This window comes from Hippopotamus amphibius, chromosome 6, assembly GCF_030028045.1.
Source record: "Hippopotamus amphibius kiboko isolate mHipAmp2 chromosome 6, mHipAmp2.hap2, whole genome shotgun sequence".
NCBI classification, from domain to species: Eukaryota; Metazoa; Chordata; class Mammalia; order Artiodactyla; family Hippopotamidae; genus Hippopotamus; species Hippopotamus amphibius.
Genome location: NC_080191.1, coordinates 60,608,541 through 60,630,400, shown reverse-complemented (window position 1 = coordinate 60,630,400; position 21,860 = coordinate 60,608,541). Strand labels below are relative to the sequence as shown.

Genomic DNA, 21,860 nt, shown 5'->3' with positions numbered 1-21,860 from the left:
AGCTGCTTGTTGGTAGGGCTGTGTCACGAGGCAAATGGCTGCAGAGTGCAAGGGGCCCCCAGGGATAGTTCTGGCTAACTGGCAGGCGGAGCTGGATTTGGGCATCTGGCCCTAGAGCCCAGGGGTCCAAGGGGTGGTGTTGGACCGCTGGTGAGTGGGGCCAGGTCCCGACAGAGCTGGCTGTGGGTCCGAGTTGTCCCAAAACTTGTATTGGCCTGTTAGTGGGCAGGGCAAGGGACCAGCTGGTTCCAGGGCTGGTGCTGGCCTGCTGGTGGTTTGGCTGGGTCTGCAGGCTGGAGGATGTAGTTATCCTGTGGCTGTTCTCTGCCTGCTGGTGGGTGAGGCTGGTCCCTAGGCTAGAGCAGGCTTTATGTTGGGTGCAGGGATTCTCTAACTGGTGCCTGCCGACTGATGGGTGGAACTGGGTCCCAGGTTCTCTGGCTGCAGGGCCCTGGGCTTATGCCTGTGCACTGGTGTGTGGGGCCAGGTCCTGGGCCCTCTGGTGGGCAGGGCCAGGTTCAGTGGTGGCAGTGGGTTCAGGGGGTCTTGAGGCAAACTCTCTGCTGGTGAGTGGGTCTGTGTTCCCACCCAATGTTCTGCTTGGCCTGAGGAGTGCCAGTAGTGGTGCCTACAGGCTGTTGGGTGGGTGTGGGGCTGGGTCCTGAAGCTAATAAGCTAGAGGGAGGATTCCCAGTGGCACTTACCAGCGGCGGTGTCCACATGAAAGGATGATCTCCTCAAAATGGCTGCAGCCAGTGTCTGTGTCCCCAGGGTGAGCTGCCTCCTGCCTCTGTGGGAAATTCTCCAAGATCAGCAGGTAGGTCTGACCCAGTCTCTCTTCTAATTACTGCTTCTACCCTGGGTCCTGGAGGGTGTGAGATTTTGTATGTGCCCTTTAAGTGCATGTTACTGAACCAAACTTGGGTCCCCTCACCCCACATGCAGTAAACTTAGTCTACTGACACTGGGGTGTGGTGAAGGAAAGTACAGCATTTATTGCAAGGTACCAAGAAAGGAGTACAGGTGGCTAATGCTCAGAAGACTCTAACTGTGTAATGGCTTTCAGGGGAGGGCAAGGAGTGGGTCATGGGAAATGTGACCAGCTTGCGCATAATTTTATGTTTGGTAGGTGGTGAGGTGACCAGGTGAAGTCCCAAGGCTTAACATTAGCATTTTTTTTTCTTAGTTTGCTGTATCCTTCTCTTACAATAACACTTACGCAGAAAAAATAAGAGAATGACTGTCAGAAAGAGAGCAGCCTTTTCTTTAATGTAATCAAAATTTACTATGGACTGGAAAAGACGAGAAAGCCGACCGATGATTCCTGAACAGTGTTTGCATAGTCTCTTGTTAGTTGCACTGTTCTCTTTCCTCCCTTGTCTACCATTATCTGTACTCAGTGGAATTCTTTAGCATTCTCTTGCAAGACCTGTTGGACTAGTTGAGATTTTTCCTCCAATCTGTCCTCAGACCAGCTGTCCTCAAGTTCCACAATGGAGGGGGGGGGGGGTTAGTTCCAGTTCCAGTACATATAGTCATCTACATCAGTGATATCATGTGTTTTATTTTTTAATATTACAGTTTCTTGACTGTACTGTTATTGCACCAAATTCTGTGTCGTTCATACCAAAGGTGTTATTGTTATAATACTCATCAGATAGAACGACTGTCTCATTACTGGTTCTTTCTCAGCAGCATTTTCCTTTTCCCATATACCATGTGTTATCTTGAATGGGGGTCTTTACTCTAGGCCAAGTGAGAGTGGTCTCTGAGTTCCACTGGGTTTGAGGGCAGAACCAAACGTTGCTTTTCAAAGTGCAGATCAACTTGGAGACTGGTGTCCAAATCGGGGGCACAGCTTCTTTATTCACCACAGCCCAGTGGCTTCCCATAGGCAATACATGCTGTCTTTGGGAAATGTTCCTGTTCCCTTTGCCTGCCAGTGGTACTACCTGACATATTCCCTTTTTATTAATCTGGGGAACTGAGGCTGTCAAGGCACAGTGGTGTAAATTACAGGTACTGCTCAAAATATCCCATAGCCTGGTGGGGACCACAGGTTTTCCAAAGCTTGGCTTTCTGGCTTTCTCCCCTCAGTATAGTGGCCCATTGCTTAGATGCCACTTTGGCTTCCAGTTGGATCAGCATGCTTAACAAGCTTTGCTGGGTGTTTACATAGGCCTGTTCCTAGAGGTGGTACTTGGCATTTTTGCCATTATTTTCTAGGTCTAAATTAGAGTGTGACAGAAATGGGTACTTCAGTTCCAGAGTAGTGTAATTATAGTGAAAGAGTAAAATAACTTTATCTTGAGAAGGAACCAGAACTAGCCTCCAGGATCAAACAAAGGCAGGATTTTGGTACGCAAACAAGGTGACTTTTCTCTAGCGACAGAAAACTTACAGTCCACACCTTAATGGAGGGAGCCATCCCCTTTTTTCCTACTGTTTCTTCTAAAGAGGACCTTAAGATCCGTTAATGGCTTTCAGCAGCAGTTTTCTCCTTTATTGTGGTGATGGGCAAGAGGAATTGCCTCTTCACTTGGGAGTGGTGGATCCAAGTGGTGGATTCTGTTAACATCTTCAAGTTTAACAGAAGAGATGGTTACTAGCAAAACCTGATAAGGCCCCACCCTCCGGGGTTGGGGTTGATTTTCCGGGAGTACTTATTTCCAGGTTTTTAAAAGCACCCTATTTGCCAGGTTTTATCTGCTGGTGGGGGACATCTGTAGGGTACTTCATCCTTTTATTGGCAAATCTACGAATAGCATTCAAAACCAATCCTAGTGTTTGTACATACCTCATAGTATCTAATTCTTTTACTTCTGATCAGAAGTTTATCTGGCTAGCCACTCAGAATAGAGGAATGGCCTTCCGTACAGTATCTCATGAGGACTCAATTGGAGTCTGATTCTAGGGGCCACCCTGATTCTAAGCAGTGCACCTGGCAATATTTTGTCCCATGTTAAATTAGTTTTTTGACAGATTTTGGCTATAGTCCTTTTCAAAGTATAATTCATCTTCTCCGTTTTCCCAGTTGATTAGGGTCTTCTAGGATGCATGTACATTCCATTTTATTTCAGGTTGCTCTGAAACCCCTTGTGTACCACTGGCAACAAAAACACTTCTGCTGTCGCTCTGAATTGAGCTGGGGAGTCCAAACCTGGTAATTATTTCTTTAAGTAAGGACTTCACTACGTTAGAAGTCCTTTCTGTCTGACACAGGAATGCTTCCACCCAGCCTGTAAAAGTATCTACCATTACCAGTAGGTAACGAAAGTTTCTTTAGTGTTGGGCATAACTGTGAAATCTACCTGCCAGTCTTCTTCTGGGCTTCCTCCCCGCCCCCAAATCCCCATGTGAGAGGGAGGAGGCCCATTTCTGGTGTTATTTTTAACACAAGTCTTGCACTTTTTTTGTATAACTCTTTGAACAGTCCTGGACATACTAGGTCCTTGAATAAAATCTTGTATCCATTATGGGGTGGTGTCGCTCCCATAGTGAGTGTTCTGATGTATAGAGCTAAGCATTTCTTCCATTAAATTCCATTCAGGAATTAAAACCTTCCCGTGGTTATTAACTAGCCACATTCCGGGTTCCAAACAGGTAGGGTTGAATCCCCATTCTCTTGACCTCTCAAGGTCCCTCGGTGAGTATTTCGGGCTAAGTTGGGTTAGGTTCACACTTGGAATCAGAGCATGACCAGAAGAGTTTTAGTTCTGGCCGCTTCTTCAGTTGCCTAATCTGCTCTGTTGTTCCCTATTGAAATCTGTCAGATTTCTGATCTCCTGGGCAATGCTTAATTGCCACTTCTTTGGTTTTTGTAATGCAGCCAGCAATCTCAAGATCTCTTATGCTTTCTCAAGATTGATCCCTGATTACAGTTGTGGGGGCAGAAGCTGAGGGAGTCCATAGTCTTAATTTTCTGAGTGAAATAAGAGACAAGATCGCTTGGAAAGGATGGAGGTTGGGTAGGAGGCTTGGCAGAGTATGTAGCTATTTAGAGCAGTCACTGTGGGGATGAGAAGAGACCTGATTGGGGGCAGCAAAAGTCATTCTGGGAGCCCACTCCCAATTCGTCTTTTGTTCCCCTGACCCCCATTTTGGCTGTCCAAGTGTAGGAACAGAGAAAATACATGTTTCAGGTTGAGGCTGCAGGATAGCAGAAAGAGGAGGGCTCTGGTATGTTGAGGAACTAGGTAGAGAGAGAGGCTGAAGTGATGCCCGCTGGAGTCGAGGCTGAGTGGGGAAGGAAGTACAACCACGGCTGCTCACTCCGTGGAAAGCAAGGATGGAAGGTTTGTTGAGGCTGGAGAGCAGTGAACTGGAAATAGTCAAGATGCTGAGAGAGTTGAAAGAGAGTTAGAAATGGAGCAGTTTATTCTGGAAAAAGCTGGAAGGGGCAATGATGTCATTTGAGGAACTCTAGAGGAAAATAAGATGAGGAAGTATATTTCCACTGTACTCAGATTTATATTCAGTACTTGGTGGAAGGGAAACCTGCTGGGGGTGGTGTGTTTAAGTTAATACTGTGAAGGTTTTTAGGCCAGAGAAGTATTCAGTAATAGTAAATAATATTTGTATAATGTTTTATAGTTGACCACTTTCATAGTAGGTGTCAGGATGGAAGGAAACAGTAGATTTTTTGCTCTGCATTTTTGTTTTAGTCAAAAGTTTTCATGTAGTAACTAAAGTAAAAATCTATATGTGAACTCTTAGTTTACATTGCATTCTGCCCTGGTTTTATAAACACCTACTTTGTTGTTGTCTTTGTATCATTTTTACCATTATCCTTATGTCTCATAGAGAAGTAGTAGCAAACCTTTAAACAAGTGAGAAAATAACATACAATGACCTTAAAAACAGTGACCTTTACAAGTTTACCTGTTGCCTAAACTAGTTTGCTTAGTCATCAATTGATGTACTAGAATCACAAGAAAAAAATGTTTAACTTTTTATTTCGTGTTATTGCTAATACATTTTCTTACACATGTGCACCAAGCAATTGCCCCTTAATCCCTATAAAGCTGCCGGAAGTTTTCAATGTATTGAACCAAAGACCATTTCTCACATGAGTTCCTCAAGGCATGTTCTTTCTTTTCCCTTATTGCAAAAGAAAAAAGAAGAAAGAAATGTCTTATCCAAAGACAATCTATGATTCTAGAATACTGAGTTGTTTTAGAAGCCATTGCATCATATTTAGATCATCTTTACTCAGTTGATGAAATAGTTGAGCAAAAGGATAGTCATTAAATAGTTAAGCAACATCTCCTTCTTTGACAGGATGCCAACAAGTAACAATTAAATTTCAAAGATTTTAAACGATATTGGGTACCATCTTGAAGGAGTTGGAGAAAAGCTAAACACGTCCATGGGTCCTAAGTATATCTTCCATTCAGAGCTGCTTTTCATTTCTGTAGGGACTTCAGTCACCAAAGATAAATATAAATATCTATCTATATGCATGTATATATTTTTAAAGGCATTAAATTTTTTTGATTCCTATATTGATATTCTGATTAATAATCTCTTTTCCAGTTTCCTGCTAATCATTGTTCACAATTGGACACAGTTTGAAGAATAATCATCGAGGTACTAGCCAAATACTATTCTAATAAGTCTGCTTTAAATTTAACTTTTCTCTGTCTTTAATTTTTGTTAATTTGACTACTATATGTCTTGGCGCGTTTCTCCTTGGGTTTATCCTGCCTGGGGCTCTCTCCACTTCCTGGACTTGGGTAGCTTTTTCCTTTCCCATGTTAGGGAAGTTTTCAACTATAACCTCTTCCAATATTTTCTCGGGTCCTTTCTCTCTCTCTTCTCCTTCTGGGACCCCTATAATGTGAATGTTGGTGCCTTTAACATTGTCCCAGAGGTCTCTTAGGCTGTCTTCAGTTCTTTTCATTCTTTTTACTTTTCTGCATCAGTGGTTATCACCATTCTGTCTTCCAGGTCACTTATTCACCCTTCTGCCTCAGTTAATCTGCTATTGGTTCCTTCTAGTGTATTTTTCATTTCAGTTATTGTGTTGCATATCTCTGTTTGCTCTTTAATTCTTCTAGGTCTTTGGTAAACTTTTTGATCTTTGCATCCAGTCTTTTTTCAAAGTCCTGGATCATCTTCACTATCATTATTCTGAATTATTTTTCTGGAAGGGTGCCTATCTCCCCTTCATTTAGTTGTTTTTCTGGTGTTTTATCTTGTCCCTTCATCTGGTACAAAGTCTTTTGCCTTTTCATTTTCTCTATCTTTCTGTGGTTATCAGTTCCACAAGACGAAATACTGCTGATACTGCTTGATTGTGCTGTCTGCCCTCTTGTGGAGGAAGCTATCTAGGAGGCTCGTGGGTGCTTCCTGATGGGAGGGACTGATGGTGGGTTTGGCTGGGTGGGTGGAGCTCAGTAAGACTTTAATCTGATTTGGTGGGCAGAGCTCAGTAAAACTTTAATCTGCTTGTCTGCCAGTGGGTGGGGCTGTGTTCACACCTTGTTGGTTGTTTGGCCTCAGGCTACCTAGCACTGGAGCTTACAGGCTCTTTGGTGGAGCTAATGGCAGACTCTGGGAGGGCTTACGCCAATAAGCACTTCCAGGGACCCCTGCCGCCAGTGCCCCTGTCTCCTCGGTGAGCCACAGCTGCCCCCCACCTCTGCAGGCAATCCTCCAACACCAGCAGGTAGGTCTGGTTCAGTCTCCTATGGGGTCACTGCTCCTTCCCCCTGGGTCCTAGTGAGCACACTTTTTTGTGTGCCCTCCAAGAGTGGAGTCTCTGTTTTCCCCAGTCCTGTGGAGTTCCTGCAATCCAATCCCTCTGGCTTTCAAAGTCTGATTCTCTGGGGATTCCTCCTCCCGTTGCTGGACTCTCAGGTTAGGAAGCCTGACGTGGGTCTCAGAATCCTTACTTTAGTGGGTGGACTTCTGCAGTATAACTGTTCTCCAGTTTGTGAGTCACCTACCCAGCATTTATGGGATTTGATTTTGACGCGATTGCGCCCCTCCTGCCGTCTCATTGCAGCTTCTCCTTTGTCTCTGGATGTGGGGTGTCTTTTTTGGTGAGTTCCAGTGTCTTTCTGTGGATGATTGTTCAGCAGTTAGTTGTAATTCTGGTGCTCTTGCAAGAGGGAGTGAGCGCACGTCCTCCTACTCCGCCATCTTGATCCTCCCACTCTGGCCAATCAGCTGTGATTGTGACATGTTCTTATCGTTAAAAGACACGTTTTTAATTACACGCTAAATTGAATTTGTTATAATTGTTCTAAACACACAGAATGTCCCTGGCTGCTTATTGCATCATCTGTTGCAGAAGAATGGGAACCTCAGCTCCTCTGCCAAAAAGCAACACATGCTGGAGAGAGATCAGTGAGTACCGTTTAAACAACACCTTCTTGTACAAACAGTGATAGAACTGTGGTTAAGTCTCCAGGGTGGTCCACAAAACTTATTTAATCCATGATAAATCACAAAGTTATGTCTTTTCTTTACTAAAGGTTCACCCCAAATTTGTAGGCCCAGAGAGAGCCATGCATACTCCCTTTTCTTGGGAATCTTTTCCCTCCCCTATGTTTCCTGTCAGATTCATACTCATCCTTCTAAATACAAGTGTCACTGCATTCTTATTAAGCAGTTATTTATTAAACTTCTATAAAACGTGGTCCCAGGCACATGTATTAGGTTTTGGGAATTCAGTGGTGAGCCAGGAAAATGTTTTGCTTGCCCTACAGGAACTTAGGATCTAGCACTAATTTACGGTCTTTATTTGTAAATCTTTATTTATGTTATTTATTAATAATCTTTATTTGTAAGATGAGAATATTGTCTAGGCCATCTTTCATTTATTCTACTATGTGCCAGGTACTAATACTTGGCCCTGAGGATACCATATTGAATAAGATGAAGTCTCTGTCCTCATGGAGGTTCCTTTTGATCTTTAAGAGAGATCAGCTTTTAGGATAGATCCTTTTCATCTAGAAAATTCTGTGATTTTGTATTTTATTTTAATAAATGTATTGATTGCATTGGGTCTTTGTTGCTGCACATGGGCTTTCTCTAGTTGCAGTGAGTGGGGGCTACTGTAAATTGCAGTGCGCTGGCTTCTCAGTGCAGTGATTTCTCGTTGCAGAGCACAGGCTCTAGGCACTCGGGCTTCAGTAGTTGTGGCACATGGGCTCTAGAGTGCAGGCTCAGTAGTTGTGGCGCACGGGCTTAGTTGCTCCATGGACATGGAATCTTCCCAAACCAGGGATCAAACCCATGTCCCCTGCATTGGCAGGTAGATTCTTAACCACCTGCGCCACCAGGGAAGTCCCTGTGAATTTGTATTTTAAAAATAAAAAGAGGAGTGGGACAGAGAAGGGAGCTTTTCTTCTCTCATTATTTCTAGCAGAACATACTGAAGAGTAGTAAAAATAATTTAGGGTAGGAGAAAAGACTGAGCGTCTGTATTCTGTTTCCAGGGTTTAGTGAAAAAGAAACATCCTGGTAGAAAGAAACAGATGGTAGCAGTATAGGAGGAAACAAACTGGCTGCTCCCAGGGAAGTCCAGGAAGCCATCTTGGAATGAAAAAGGTCCCAAAGGGGTTGCACAGTCAAGAAGCTCTGTGTGTCACAACTTTTGATCTCATCCCTGCAGATTTTATGGAACTGTCCTCTTTCCTGTTCTGGAACCACTGAGTCCTAGTGTTTGGGAGGAATGTCCATCTCCCTTGGCTGATGCATAGGGAGATTGATGGAGGAAAGTTCCTTATCCCTCAGTAAGGAAGAGAAATGTGTTCTTGGCAGCATAAATTGGAGGTCTGAACAAAGGGCTGCCTCTATACATCCAACAAATTTTAGATTACATACGTTTTTGTGGGCTGCCTGCAGTACCTAACCATCGTGGGTAGTATATTAGTTAACATTGTATCCAGTGCATGTAACAGAAACTTGACTATAATGGCTTAAATTAGTAAGGTTTTTGTTTTTCTTACATAACAGGAAGTCAAGATGGAGACAATCTAGGGCAGATTTCACAGTTTAGCAGTTCTCCCATCTTCCTACTCTATTATCTTATTGTCCTCATGGTCATAAGATTGTTGCTAAACCCAGGACATCAAGAAGACAGAAAGGCCAAAAGCCAGGTTATGAGGCTTTGTCTTTTTATTTGGGGAGGGATCTCTCCCTATAGACTTCCATCTATATCTATATGTTTATGTAGACATCTGTATATGTGTGTGTATGTATATATATTGGCTACAGCTGTGTTGCACAGCCAGCCCTAGCTGCAGAGGAGGCTGGGAATTTGAATATCTTTAGATAGTAATCAGGTTGTGTTAGTGAGGATTAAGGGGCTTATGTGTATTCTATAGGCAGCTAGCTGTGTCTGCCACTAGGACTTTTTTTTTAATATTAAAAAAAAGTTTTTCCAAGTTCTAAACAAAAAAATTATAAATAAACTTGTAGAATGTAACATATTTTAAATGGGACTACCTATATATGGCACTTAACCATCAATTATAACGTAATTACTTTGGGAAGAATCATTTTGTGTCTCACTTAACAAACATAATCCTTTAATGTGGTCTTAGGTAGTGATAGAGAGAATCTTTTATTTAATTGATTGTGAACTAAAAAAGTCAGAAGGGCAGTTAGCTCCCTGGACATTGCATTCAGTGGAAGCACCGTATGCCTGGCAGTATCAGTAGTGCAGCAAAACGAGGGTCTCTTACTGATTTGGTGGAGGATGGCAGAGTAAGAGGTAGAGGAAGCGGAGAATTAGTATGACTTGTAGATTACATTTTGGACTCAGTGCTTATTGGTTCATTTTTTTGTAGCTGGGAATAGGAAGCCATGTGTTGATAGGAAATGATTATATTAATGGAAAAATATCAATAACTTCGGATCATATCTGATTATGTATGACAGAGGTAGAGACTTACACTATCACGATTTAAAAATTAATCACATTGATTTTTTTCCTTTCTTTTTGAAGGAAATATAATAAAGTTTACTGGATCACTTATTTTGGGGTAAGTGTCAACTGAGAAATATTGTCTTCATTATACTACTGTTTGAAATCTCAACGGAAGTGATTTACAGATAGACTGCGGTAGTGAAAGGATATAGGTTTTGGAATCTATAACCATGTGGATTCATCACTGGTTAATGACTGGTTTTATCACTTCAGTGTTGTCTTGATCTAGTTACTTTAACTCCTGAGGAGTGTTTTCTCTTGGATCCAAGTGTATGATGGGAATTCTACCCACCTGGCACTGTTTCTCTGAGGAAGGCACTTGGCATATACAGAGCAGGCGCTCACTAATGAGCTTTCACACACCTGAAATCACATCTTTTGTTACAAAGAAGGTGAAGATGGTAAAAAAATCAACTATAGTCAAAATTATTTTTGAACATCCTTTAAGTCACCATAAAGCTCTTATGAAAGGAAATTGAGGTTGATGTAGAAAACCAGTGGATTGACACTCCCATCTCATGCTGTTTCAGAGGCACATGCTTTGTGAATGGAGCAACTGTCTTCCCCAAAATTGTTCTTTTTCATTCTCTTTTCTTTCTTTTTTTGAGGGGGCAGGGGATATATATGTTAAGTGTATGTCTAATGCTGTTCTAGTGTTTTTGTTAATAATATTCTTTTTCATTAGTATAAGTATAAAATCAACTCTTAGATGCTAAAATGATAAAGGAGATATATTTGCATTTTATCCAAATACGTACATTTTCCCATGACATTGTAAGGTAAGACAAAACATATTTAGATGATTTTTTCCTTTAACTCATTCCAGGCAAAAAATAAATGTATATTCTTTTCTATAATGCGGTGTCTTTGTTTATATCACAGTTATATTCAGGAATGTAGTGAAAATTAATCACAGTTTCTAGTAAAGAATTTTGTCTTTCATGGAAAGCATGATAAAAATACTGAATAGATTTGTTCTTTTTGGCTGCTCAGATAGATTCCCCCGGACAGGTGACGATTCCTGAGAGCTTTCTCTCTATTCTTCTGGTGCTGGCCAGTGTGTGGCCTTTCTGTCTTACTTCTTTTTGCTTTAGCTTGGGAAGCTCAGAAAAAGCTTTCATATAACTGTTGTTTCTAAGCTCTGAATCCAGACAGAGTGCAGCCTTTTTGTCTGGATTTAGGGAATGTGTAGGTCAATCTGATTAGGGGGAAAATCCTTCATTTTAGAATATACAACATTGTATTTCACTTTTTTTTTCTTTCTAGATTTTTTTTTTTCTTTCCTTTATTTGGCTGCGCCATATGGCTTATGGGATCTTAGTGCCCCAATCAGAGATTGAACTGGGGACCTCAGCAGTGAAAGCACGGAGTCTTAACCACTGGACCAGCAGGGAATTCTCTGTATTTCACTTTTAATAATTGATTTTAAAATATTGAGCCCAGGCTCTTGGCAGTGAAAGCACAGAGTCCTAACCACTGGACCACCAGGAAATTCCCTGTATTTCACTTTTAATATTTGATTTTAGGTATAACTCTTAGGAGAGGAGAAATTTTCATATGCTGGTGATAAGGAGTACATATTGGCTAATCTTTAAAAAAAACATTTTGGCATTATCTAGTAAAGTTGAACAGTATATATACTTTCAGAAAGTCTGTAATTTTACTTCTAGATATGTATCCTAGAGGAACATGCACATGCATACAGTGTAGATGCACACAGTATTGTTTGTAATAGACTCAAACTATCGATAGAAATTCCCTAAATGCCCGTCTGTGGTAGAATAAGTTGTAGTATAGCTGTACAATGGATGAATCAAATGCCATGTGAAAATATAAATGCGTAAACTCCAGATACATGTAACAACGTGGATGAATCTCACAAACAGAAGGCTGAACTAAAGAATACATACAGTGTGATTCCATTCCTGTGAAGTTCACAGACAGACACAACTAAGCCCTGTTATTTAAAGGTTCATGTTTAGGTGGTGAACTATGAAGAATAGCAAGGATGTTATTATAATAAGAGCCAGAATAATAATTGGCTATAGAGATGAGAGAGTGGGTCAGGGTCAGGGAGGGATGCATTGTGGGCTTCTGGGTACTGTTAATGTTTTGTTTTTTGCCTGGGTATGGTAATGCAAGTATTTATTATTATTTGTAAACTGAAGGGTGTGTATACATTTATACATATGTATGTATAATGTGTGTTATGTGCACATTACTGTATATACATTATGTTTCCCAGTAAAAAAGATAAAGTTCTACAAATAGCTTAATAAAAAAGAGTGGCTCCTGTGTTATATTTAGATCATATATTTATGTTGAATTTTTTGTTTCTTTTTAAGAGGTTCTTTATTTATTACATATGAAGTTCTGGCCTTGAAGAAGTCTTTGACATTAGATATGCAAGTGGTAGAAAGAGAAAAAATGAAGTCATATATATACGTGCACACAGTTTCTTTAGATAAAAGAGAAAATCATGGTAAGTTTATGGTAAAGTAAACCTATCTTTGTGAAAAATGGAAGCTAGTTATTGAATTTAAAAGTGAGTATTTAGGAATGTAAATTGGTACAAACACTATGGAAAACAGTATTGAGATTCCTTAAAAAATTAAAACTAGAACTACAGTAGAATCATCAATTCCACTCCTGGGTATTTATCCGAAGAAAATTCTAAAAGATTATGCACCCCTCTGTTCACTGCAGCATTATTTACAATAGCCAAGATATGAAAGCAACCTAAGTGCCCATCAGTAGATGAATGGATAAAAAAGATGTGATATATATATATACACACCCATACTCACCCCCCCCAACACACACACACTGAAATATTACTCAGCCATACAAGGGAATGAAACCTTGCCGTTTGCAGCAACGTGGATAAACCCAGAGGGTATTATGCTGAGTAAAATAAGTCAGAGAAAGACAAATGCTATGTGATTTCACTTATATGTGGAATCTAAAAATAAAACATGAATAAACATAACGAAACAAACAGAATCATTTATACAGAGAACAAACAGGTGGTTGCTGGGGGCATAGGGGTAGAGGGGAGGAGAGAAATAGGTGAGGGAAATTAAGAGGTATAAACTTCTAGTTACAAAATAAATGTTACGGATATGAAGTGTACAGTGTGGGGAACATGGCGAATATTTATGCAGTACCTTTGTGTGGTGACAGATGATAACTGCACTTAGCATGGTGATCATTTTGAAATGCATAGAAATATGGAATCACTATGCTGTGTACGAGGAACTAACAGTGTTATAGGTCAGTTATGCTTCAAAGACAAACAAACTCATAGAAAAAGCGATCAGGTTTGTGGTTACCAGAGGCGGTGCATGTGGGGGGACGGAATTGGATGAGGGTGGTCAAGATGTACAAACTTCCAGTTATAAGATAAATCGGTACTAAGGATGTAATGTACATCATTAATAAATATAATCTGCAACTGCTATCTGTTATATATGAAAGCTGTTAAGAGAGTGAATCCTAAGAATTCTCATCACAAGGAAAAAAGTTTTTTCTTTTCCTTTATTTTGTACCCATATGAGGTGGTGGATGTTCACTAAACTCATGGTTATCATTTCATGATATGTGTAAGTCAGATCACTACGCTGTGCACCTTAAGCTTATACTGAGCTGTATGTCAATTGTATCTCAGTAAAACTGGAAGCAAAGAACTATAAAAAATAAAAAAATGAATATTTAAAACACAATATTAATAAAATAGGTTGAGCTAACTCTGAGTCACCAAACCCTGTGAGAACCAAGTTCCTAAAGAATTAACTGAAGATCAGATTTTGGACTTTCATATTTAACCAAAATTTGCAGCTCTCCTATAACCAAGTCAGGTGAAGACTAGACAGCTTTTTCAGTCTAAACTTGGAGTTCCTCACCTTCATGAGGACTGTCAGTTCAGAAGCAGGTCCTCAGTTTAGCGAGCACAAAAACATGATTTTGTCACTTAGCTCAGAGGTATTTTTGCTCTAAGGCATTTATTCATGCACACTAAACTCCTGAGACGGATTCATAAATAAGAATACCAGCTTAGTTACAGAGGGGAAGAATCTGTCGTTAAGGCTGGAAAACCTGTCTTTACTAGTCAGAACATTCCCCTTCTCCATATTTAGGTCACATGGAGACCCAATTAGTAATCAGCCGATTGCTTGGTGAACATGAAATTTTAGGGCAGCGGAGTATCTTTTCATCAGGATCTGGGTAGCCTGGTGAGTCATCACACTAAATCTCACTGTCAGCCAGAATAACCGTGCTGTGAGCACTGTACATTCCCGAGGGGGGCAGGTTCTGCTGCTCCCCCATCTACAGCCGTATGTACTGCCAGTCTCTCCTGTTTGTGTTTATTGTTATTTCACCTTTCTTATTGCAACATGCTTTTATGGGGTGTTACAATTTCAATTACACTGATAATTTTTATAACACATAATTTACCTATATAGTAAAGCTTAATCTCATTAGTAAGGTATCTCTAAATTTCACTTCGAGAGGGGTATTTTTAAGTGACATTTTCCTGAATGTAGTTAATCCTATGTTGTATATGAGGATTTTTGTTAGCTTTAGGTTAGTGTTTTTGCTTTTGTTTTCTTTTTACTTTTTCCCTGACTAGGAAAGCAATGTTTTTTGGGAATCTAGAATTCTGTGTTCCCATAATGATTTTAGTTGTTTTAATAGTGATAGTAAAAAGAGAAAGATGCTGTTTTATAATTTTCTTTTTGAAAAAATTGGAGTGGAGTTGATGCATATGCATTTTTTCTTTGAAGTATTGGAGCATAGCATTAAGACTACCTACTTGGTTTTATTTAAATTTGTAATCATTTTAGGAATAACCTACCAGGCAAGAAAAGAGCTTCACAAAGCAGTAAGGAAAGTATTGGCAACATCGGCCAGGATATTACGAGGTCCATTTGCTGGTAAGTCTCACAGATTTAACTGAGAATCCTTATCAGTAATCTGAAAGTCATTTGATGATCAACCTGAGATTTTTTTTTTCCATTTCTAATACTAACATTTACTATCGCTGTGGAAAATTGAGTGACATTATTCTCTTGGGCTATATTTAATTTTAAGGGCTTCATGCCTTGGACAGTTTCTTCCTTCTATCTTTATGGATGCAGTGTTGTTAGATAGTTGTAAATAAATATTGAGACTCTCTTGATGAATATTTCAAAATTTAAAATTTGTTAGAAAATCATTCCCATGCTTTCTCATAATGAGAATATTGCACCAGAAATGTGGATTTCACAATCAGGCAAATCTACATTGTGGAGTTAGCTGTAAAAGAGCTGAACTGATCACTTTAAAAAGTTGGTTTATCGTATATGGCTTTTATTATGTTGAGGTAATTTCCCTCTATGCCCATTTTCTGGAGATAGAAGGAAATTACCTCAGCATAATAAAAGCCATATATGAGAAATCAAAAAGCCAACATCATTTTAAATGCTGAAAAACTGAAAGCATTCCCTCTAAGAACAGGAACAAGACAAGGGTGCCTACTCTCACCATTATTATTCAACATAGTTTTGGAAGTTTTAGCCACAGCAGTCAGAGAAGAAAATGAAATAAAAGGAATCCAGATTGGAAAAGAAGAAGTAAAATTGTCACTCTTTGCAGATGACATGATGTTATACATAGAAAGATTCTACCAGAAGACTGCTAGCACTAATTGATGAATTTAGTAAGGTAGCAGGATACAAAATTAATGTGCAGAAATCTCTTGCATTCCTATACACTAACAACGAAAAAGAAGAAAGAGAAATTAAGGAAACTCTCTCATTTACCATTGCAACAAAAAGAATAAAATACCCAGGGATAAACCTGTCTAAGGAGGCAAAAGACGTGTAGGCAGAAAACTATAAGACACTGATGAAAGAAACCAAACATGATACAAACAGATGGAGAGACATACCATGTTCTTGGATTGGAAGAATCAACATTGTGAAAATGCCTATCCTACCCAAAGCAATTTACAGATTCAATGCAATCCCTATGAAATTACCAATGACATTTTCCACAGAACTAGAACAAGAAATCTTACCATTTGTATGGAAATGCAAAAGACCCCGAATAGCCAAAGCAATTTTGAGAAGGAAAGATGGAGCTGGTGGAATCAGGCTGCCTGACGTCAAACTATACTACAAGGCCACAGGGATCAAGACAGTATGGTACTGGCACAAAAATAGAAAGGAAGATCAGTGGAACAGAATAGAGAACCCAGAGGTAAACCGAAGCACATATCTTTGACAAAGGAGGCAAGAATATGCAATGGAAAAAAGACAGCCTCTTCAACAAGTGGTGCTGGGAAAATTGGACAGTGACATGTAAAAGAATGAAATTAGAACATTTCCTAACACCATACACAAAAATAAACTCCAAATGGATTAAAGACCTACATGTAAGGCCAGACACTATAAAACTCCATAGGCAGAACACACTATGACATACATCAAAGCAAGATCCTTTTGACCCACTTCCTAGAATAATGGAAATAAAATCAAGAATAAACAAATGGGACCTAATGAAACTTAAAAGCTTTTGCACAGCAAAAGAAACCATAAGCAAGATAAGAAGACAACCCTCAGAATGGAAGAAAATACTCACCAATGAAGCAACTGACAAAGGATTAATCTCCAGAATATACAACCAGCTCATGCAGCTTAATACCCAAAAAGCAAATAACCCAATCCACAAATGGGCAGAAGACCTAAATAGACATTTCTCCAGAGAAGACCTCCAGATGGCCAACAAACACATGAAAAGATGCTCAACATCACTAATCATTAGAGAAATGTAAGTCAAAGCCACAATGAGGTATCACCTCACACCAGTCAGAATAACCATCATCAAAAAATCTAGAGACAGTAAATGTTGGAGAGGGCGTGGAGAAAAGGGAACTCTCCTGCACTGTTGGGAATGTAAATTGGTACAGCCACTATGGAAAACAGTTTGGAGGTTCCTTAAAAAACTAAAAATAGAACTATCATATGATCCAGTAATCCCACTGCTGGGCATATACCTGGAGAAAACCATAATCCAGAAAGAAACATGTACCATAATATTCATTGCAGCACTATTTACAATAGCCAGGACATGGAAGCAACCTAAATGCCCGTCAGCAGATGAATGGATAAAGAAGATGTGGCACATATATACAATGGAATATTACTCATCCATAAAAGGGAATGAAATGGAGCTATATGTAATGAGGTGGATAGACCTAGAGTCTGTCATACAGAGCGAAGTAAGACAGAAAAGGAAAACAAATTCTGTATGCTAACTCATATATACGGAATCCAAAAAAAAATTGTACTGATGAACCCAGTGACAGGGCAAGGATAAGGATGCAGATGCAGAGAATGGGCTGGAGGACACGGGGTTGGGGGGGTGGGGGGCGAAGTGAGAGAGTAGCATAGACATATATACACTACCAACTGTAAAATAGATAGCTAGTGGGAAGTTGCTGTATAACAAAGGGAGATGAACTCGATGATGGGTGATGCCTTAGAGAGTCAGGACAGGGAGTGTGGGAGGGAGTCGAGGGAGGGAGGGGATATGGGGATATATGTATAAATACAGCTGATTCACTTTGGTGTACCTCAAAACTGGTACAAACGTGTAAAGCAATTATATTCCAATAAAGAGCTTAAAAGTGAAAAAAAAAAGTTGGCATCATGAAAAAGAAAAGGTGGGAAAACTTTCTAGAATTAAGATACTAAAGAAACTTAATCAAATCCTGTTTTTTTTTTTTTTTAAACAGTTCTAAAGATATTTTGAGGACAATTGGAGAAATTTGAGTTATGAATTTTAGACTGAATTTTAGATGATTTGGAAGATTTTTGTTAGTATCCTTGCGTGTTACAATGGCATTGTGATTATATAGGAGAATCTTCTTATTCTTAGAAGATGTGTGTTGTTGAACTATGGAAGGGTGAAAAGTCATTATTTCTGTAAGTTTCTTTCACATAGTTTAGAAAAAAATACACACACTTCCAGGGGCATTCCCTGGTGGTCCATTGGTTAGGACGCCACACTTTACTGCCAAGGGCATGGATTCGATCCCTGATTGGGGAACTAAGATCCCACAAGCTGAGTGGTACATCCCCCCCCCAAAAAAATACACAAACATCCATATAGATTAAGCAAAACTATTGCAAAATAATAACATTTATTAAATCTAGTTGTGGTAAGTATGTGGATGTCAATGTATTATTCTTTTTATCTATCCCACATGCTTGATATTTCTCATAATAAAAAGATTTTTAGGGAAAAGGAGCCCAAAAAAAAGACCTCATTGTGAAAGCAACATAATATATAAAATAATAGCACACACATAATATACACAACAAATAAAATAATATGACAGAACTGAGAATAAACCTTTCAGTCATTGTCAACACCTGGAGATGGGTTTAACTTTGCTATTGTAGATTTCAAATATTTCTATATTACTATCTTAAATGTGAGGATGAAAATGTTGTTTTAACTGTTCAAATTATCCTTTTATTTTGTTTTTAAACAAAGACACTTTTAGTACAGTTGATATAGAAGATCATGAATGTGCTGTGTGGCTGCTCCTGAGGAAGAGTAAGTCGGATGACAGAACAGCACGACTGCAGGCTGTGCGGGAAATGTCAGAGACCCATCACTGGCATGGTAATGAGGCCATCTGAACCCATGGCACACCGTCAGCTAGCTCTGATTTCTGATGTAAAAGAGAAGGGAAGGGGATATTAAGGAAATAAAATTATTTAAGAAATATTAATATATGTAAAAAACATTTTCAGAAAAATTTAAAAGAAACTCCAATGATAGAGAAAGTATAAAGCCTCCTGGCCTGGTAGTCATATGTATTTGGTAAGAATACCCTCAAAACTGAGATGGATATATTTGTATAACTTTCTCTCAGAATGAACTTTTACTTGATTTGAGAAACTCTTGATTTTGGCAGTTATGGCCTAATGTGTTTGCATTCTTTTTGGGGGGAGGGGGTTCCTATTTAGTGAAATATATTTTAATTGCTGGCTGCACCAAAGTTATATTTGCTTTCACTTTGACAGTCTATTTGGCTTTAATACTAATACTTAGTCAAATGTACCTAATTTGCATGTGTAGATTTGTTTTTTAAGGAAGATTTTAAATATTTAGTTGTATTTAAAATCACAAGTTCTGCAGTAAAAGTACATGAGCAAGAGCTCAGATCTTCTCTGAGTACGGGGACTAAAGTACACTTTGTTAGTAGAGTCATCTTATAAAAATGGGTACACAAATAAAGAATAATGTTTTCAAAGGAAAGTTTAGTCTCAGGATAAGATCTCTGTCTCCATACAAGTTAATTAGTTTGATTGATTGGTGGCTATAATTTATAATGTAAAAATAAGCTTACTTAATGTGAGTGGAGACTTATAATAAAAATCTGTTTCAAAATCTGCCTTCTAGGACTCCATTTCAGACTTTTACTGTATCAGAAGAATCAAAGTTGGAGCCCTGGCATGTAGATTTTTTTAAAAGTTCCCCACTTGATTCTGAAGAACTCACCCAAGTTATGTAGTGCTATTATTAAAAAATTATGTCTCTTTAGGTGGTTGCAGTTTTGTTGTTGTTGTTGTTGTTGTTTGCTACATGTCCTTAGTCCATTTGCTATGCTATAACAAAATACCTTAGACCGGATAGCTTATAAACAACAGAAATTTATTTCTCACAATTTTCTGGAAGCTGGGAAATATAAGATCAGGGTACCAGCAGATTTGGTATCTGGTGAGGACGGAGGGAGCTCTCTGGGGTCTCTATTATAAGAGCACGAATCTCAGTCATGAGGGCTTCACCATCTTGACCTAATCACCCCACAAAAGGCCTACCTCCAAATACCATGACATTGGGAATTAGGTGTCAACACATGAATTTGGGAGGAACACAGACATTCAGTCTATAGCAATACATAAAGAATGGAATGGTGAAGTCATGAAGACTAAAGCAAAGTACTACTGTATGGAACCTCAGATTATTCATGGGCATCATGGAATGCCAAAGCACCATATGGGTACCAGGGGACGACAAATTTAAACGGAACCTCAGGTTTTTTGAGTAGTGATCAAAATAGCATTTGAATGCTGGAATTTTTTTAAGAAGAAAAACGTTAAATTGGTTCTGACCTATAGTTTTCACATTTAAGGTTTATTTTTTCACAAAGGTTAGTTAGATTGTGATATATCTAGAGATATGTTGAGAATTATGAGATCAGTCATGGAAATGTTGGCTATTTAGCTTAGTGGTATTGTAAGTGCAGTTGCAGTTTAAAAAAAAAAACTTGGGAAATTTCAAATTACAAACTTGTAGTTTAAAATTTAAGTTGTTCATTTAATCTTTGAAACAGCCATAAGCTAATTTGGGTGCTCACAATATACTTTTACAATAGATTACCAGTATAGGATAATTGCTCAAGCCTGTGATCTGAGAACTCTTATTGGTTTGGCACGAAGCAAAGACAGTGATCTTCGCTTTTTTCTCCACCCACCTCCTTTGCCATCTTTAAAAGAAGTAAGTAAATAAAATGATCCAGTGAGTGAAAACAGTTTAATATATCATCTTCACTTTGGGTGCAAAATAACCATTCAAAGAGCAGTTTGTTGGCTACTTGTCACAAGCAGGTAAACTAGGGTGTAAATCTGAAATTGTAGTTTCCAGTCCAAGATTTCTTGATTCCTCAGGAGGTGCTGCTTCTCCTAAATTACTTTCCCCGTTGTGGGGTTGGGAGTCTCTATACACCAGAGGGTGGCTTCTTAGCACATCAGCATCCGTAAACGGGTCCTGTTTTAAGGTTGCTATAGATCAGTTTTTCTCAACCTCAACACTACTGACATTTTGGACCAAATAATTCTGTGTTGTTGGGAGCTGTTTGTACACTGTAGCAGCACCCCTGGCATCTCCTCACTGGGTGACAGCAGCACCCCCGAGTTGTAACAACCAAAAATGTCTCAGATATTGCTGAATATTTTCTGGGGTGCAAAACAGCCCCTGGAGAACTACTGCATATAGATATTAATGTATTAATATACATGGATATTAATTGTTAACTACTAATATAGATAGTAGAGCATGTTTCTTGAGCACTTTTCTCAGACTTTCTAGAAAATGTAAATCTGAAAACTTGCAATCAGTTTTTGAAAAATAGAAGAACAAATTATACTAGATGTAAGTTATTAGAGAAAATCAGATAGGAACAAGTTGTGGATATTAAAAAGCCAGCTTTAGTTAGAAAGACTGTAATAATTCATTTTGAGTCAAGATGTGAAGTAGCCTTAGCCTATGAGGTGAAAATCTTGAGCTATACTTTGCCATAGGTCTTGCAGATTGAGTTAGCAGGCATGAAAGTCTAGAATTCAAAATTAAATGAGTCTCTATTTTCAAGACTAAAAGCACTGATTTACCTCTTCTGTTTTGTTTTGGCTTTGATTCTTTCAGTACTTTTTGTTATACTCAATTGTTGAGTTTAATTATGAAGAATTTCTTTTCCTTTATTTCAGGATTCTTCCATTGAAGAAGAGCTCAGACAGTTGCTGGCTTCTTTACCTCAAACAGACCTAGATGAGTGTATCCAGTATTTTACATCTTTGGCTCTGAGTGAAAGCAGTCAAAGTCTAGCTGCTCAGAAGGTGAGCTCATTTATTCATTCAGTAAATATTTTGGAGTGCCTGCTTTTCTAAGATATTATGCTAGGGGCTAGCAGTTAGAACTTTAGTCATTCATCCACGAACTGAATAAACACACTGATTCCTGGTTGTGTGCCACACGATGGGCTAAGTGTTTGGGATAATGGAAAGACAGGTAAAAAAAACAAAGTTGCAGAGAGTGTAAGAGAAATACAGGTTACTCCAAGAGCCCATCACTCTGTTTAAAAGAC

The 21,860-nt window shown here is 39.1% G+C and overlaps 1 protein-coding gene across 1 annotated transcript in view; it reads left to right on the top strand.

The window, feature by feature from the left end:
• SERAC1 (serine active site containing 1) overlaps window positions 1-21,860 on the top strand; it is a 78,332-nt gene that overhangs the window by 29,364 nt on the left and 27,108 nt on the right. Inside the window, exons 2-9 of the mRNA XM_057740004.1 lie at window positions 5,536-5,589; window positions 7,262-7,353; window positions 9,962-9,998; window positions 12,289-12,425; window positions 14,788-14,877; window positions 18,485-18,616; window positions 20,376-20,497; window positions 21,484-21,612. Coding sequence (XP_057595987.1) covers window positions 7,263-7,353; window positions 9,962-9,998; window positions 12,289-12,425; window positions 14,788-14,877; window positions 18,485-18,616; window positions 20,376-20,497; window positions 21,484-21,612 — 738 coding nt within the window. The 5' untranslated portion in view covers window positions 5,536-5,589; window position 7,262. The remainder of the gene's footprint in view (window positions 1-5,535; window positions 5,590-7,261; window positions 7,354-9,961; window positions 9,999-12,288; window positions 12,426-14,787; window positions 14,878-18,484; window positions 18,617-20,375; window positions 20,498-21,483; window positions 21,613-21,860) is intronic.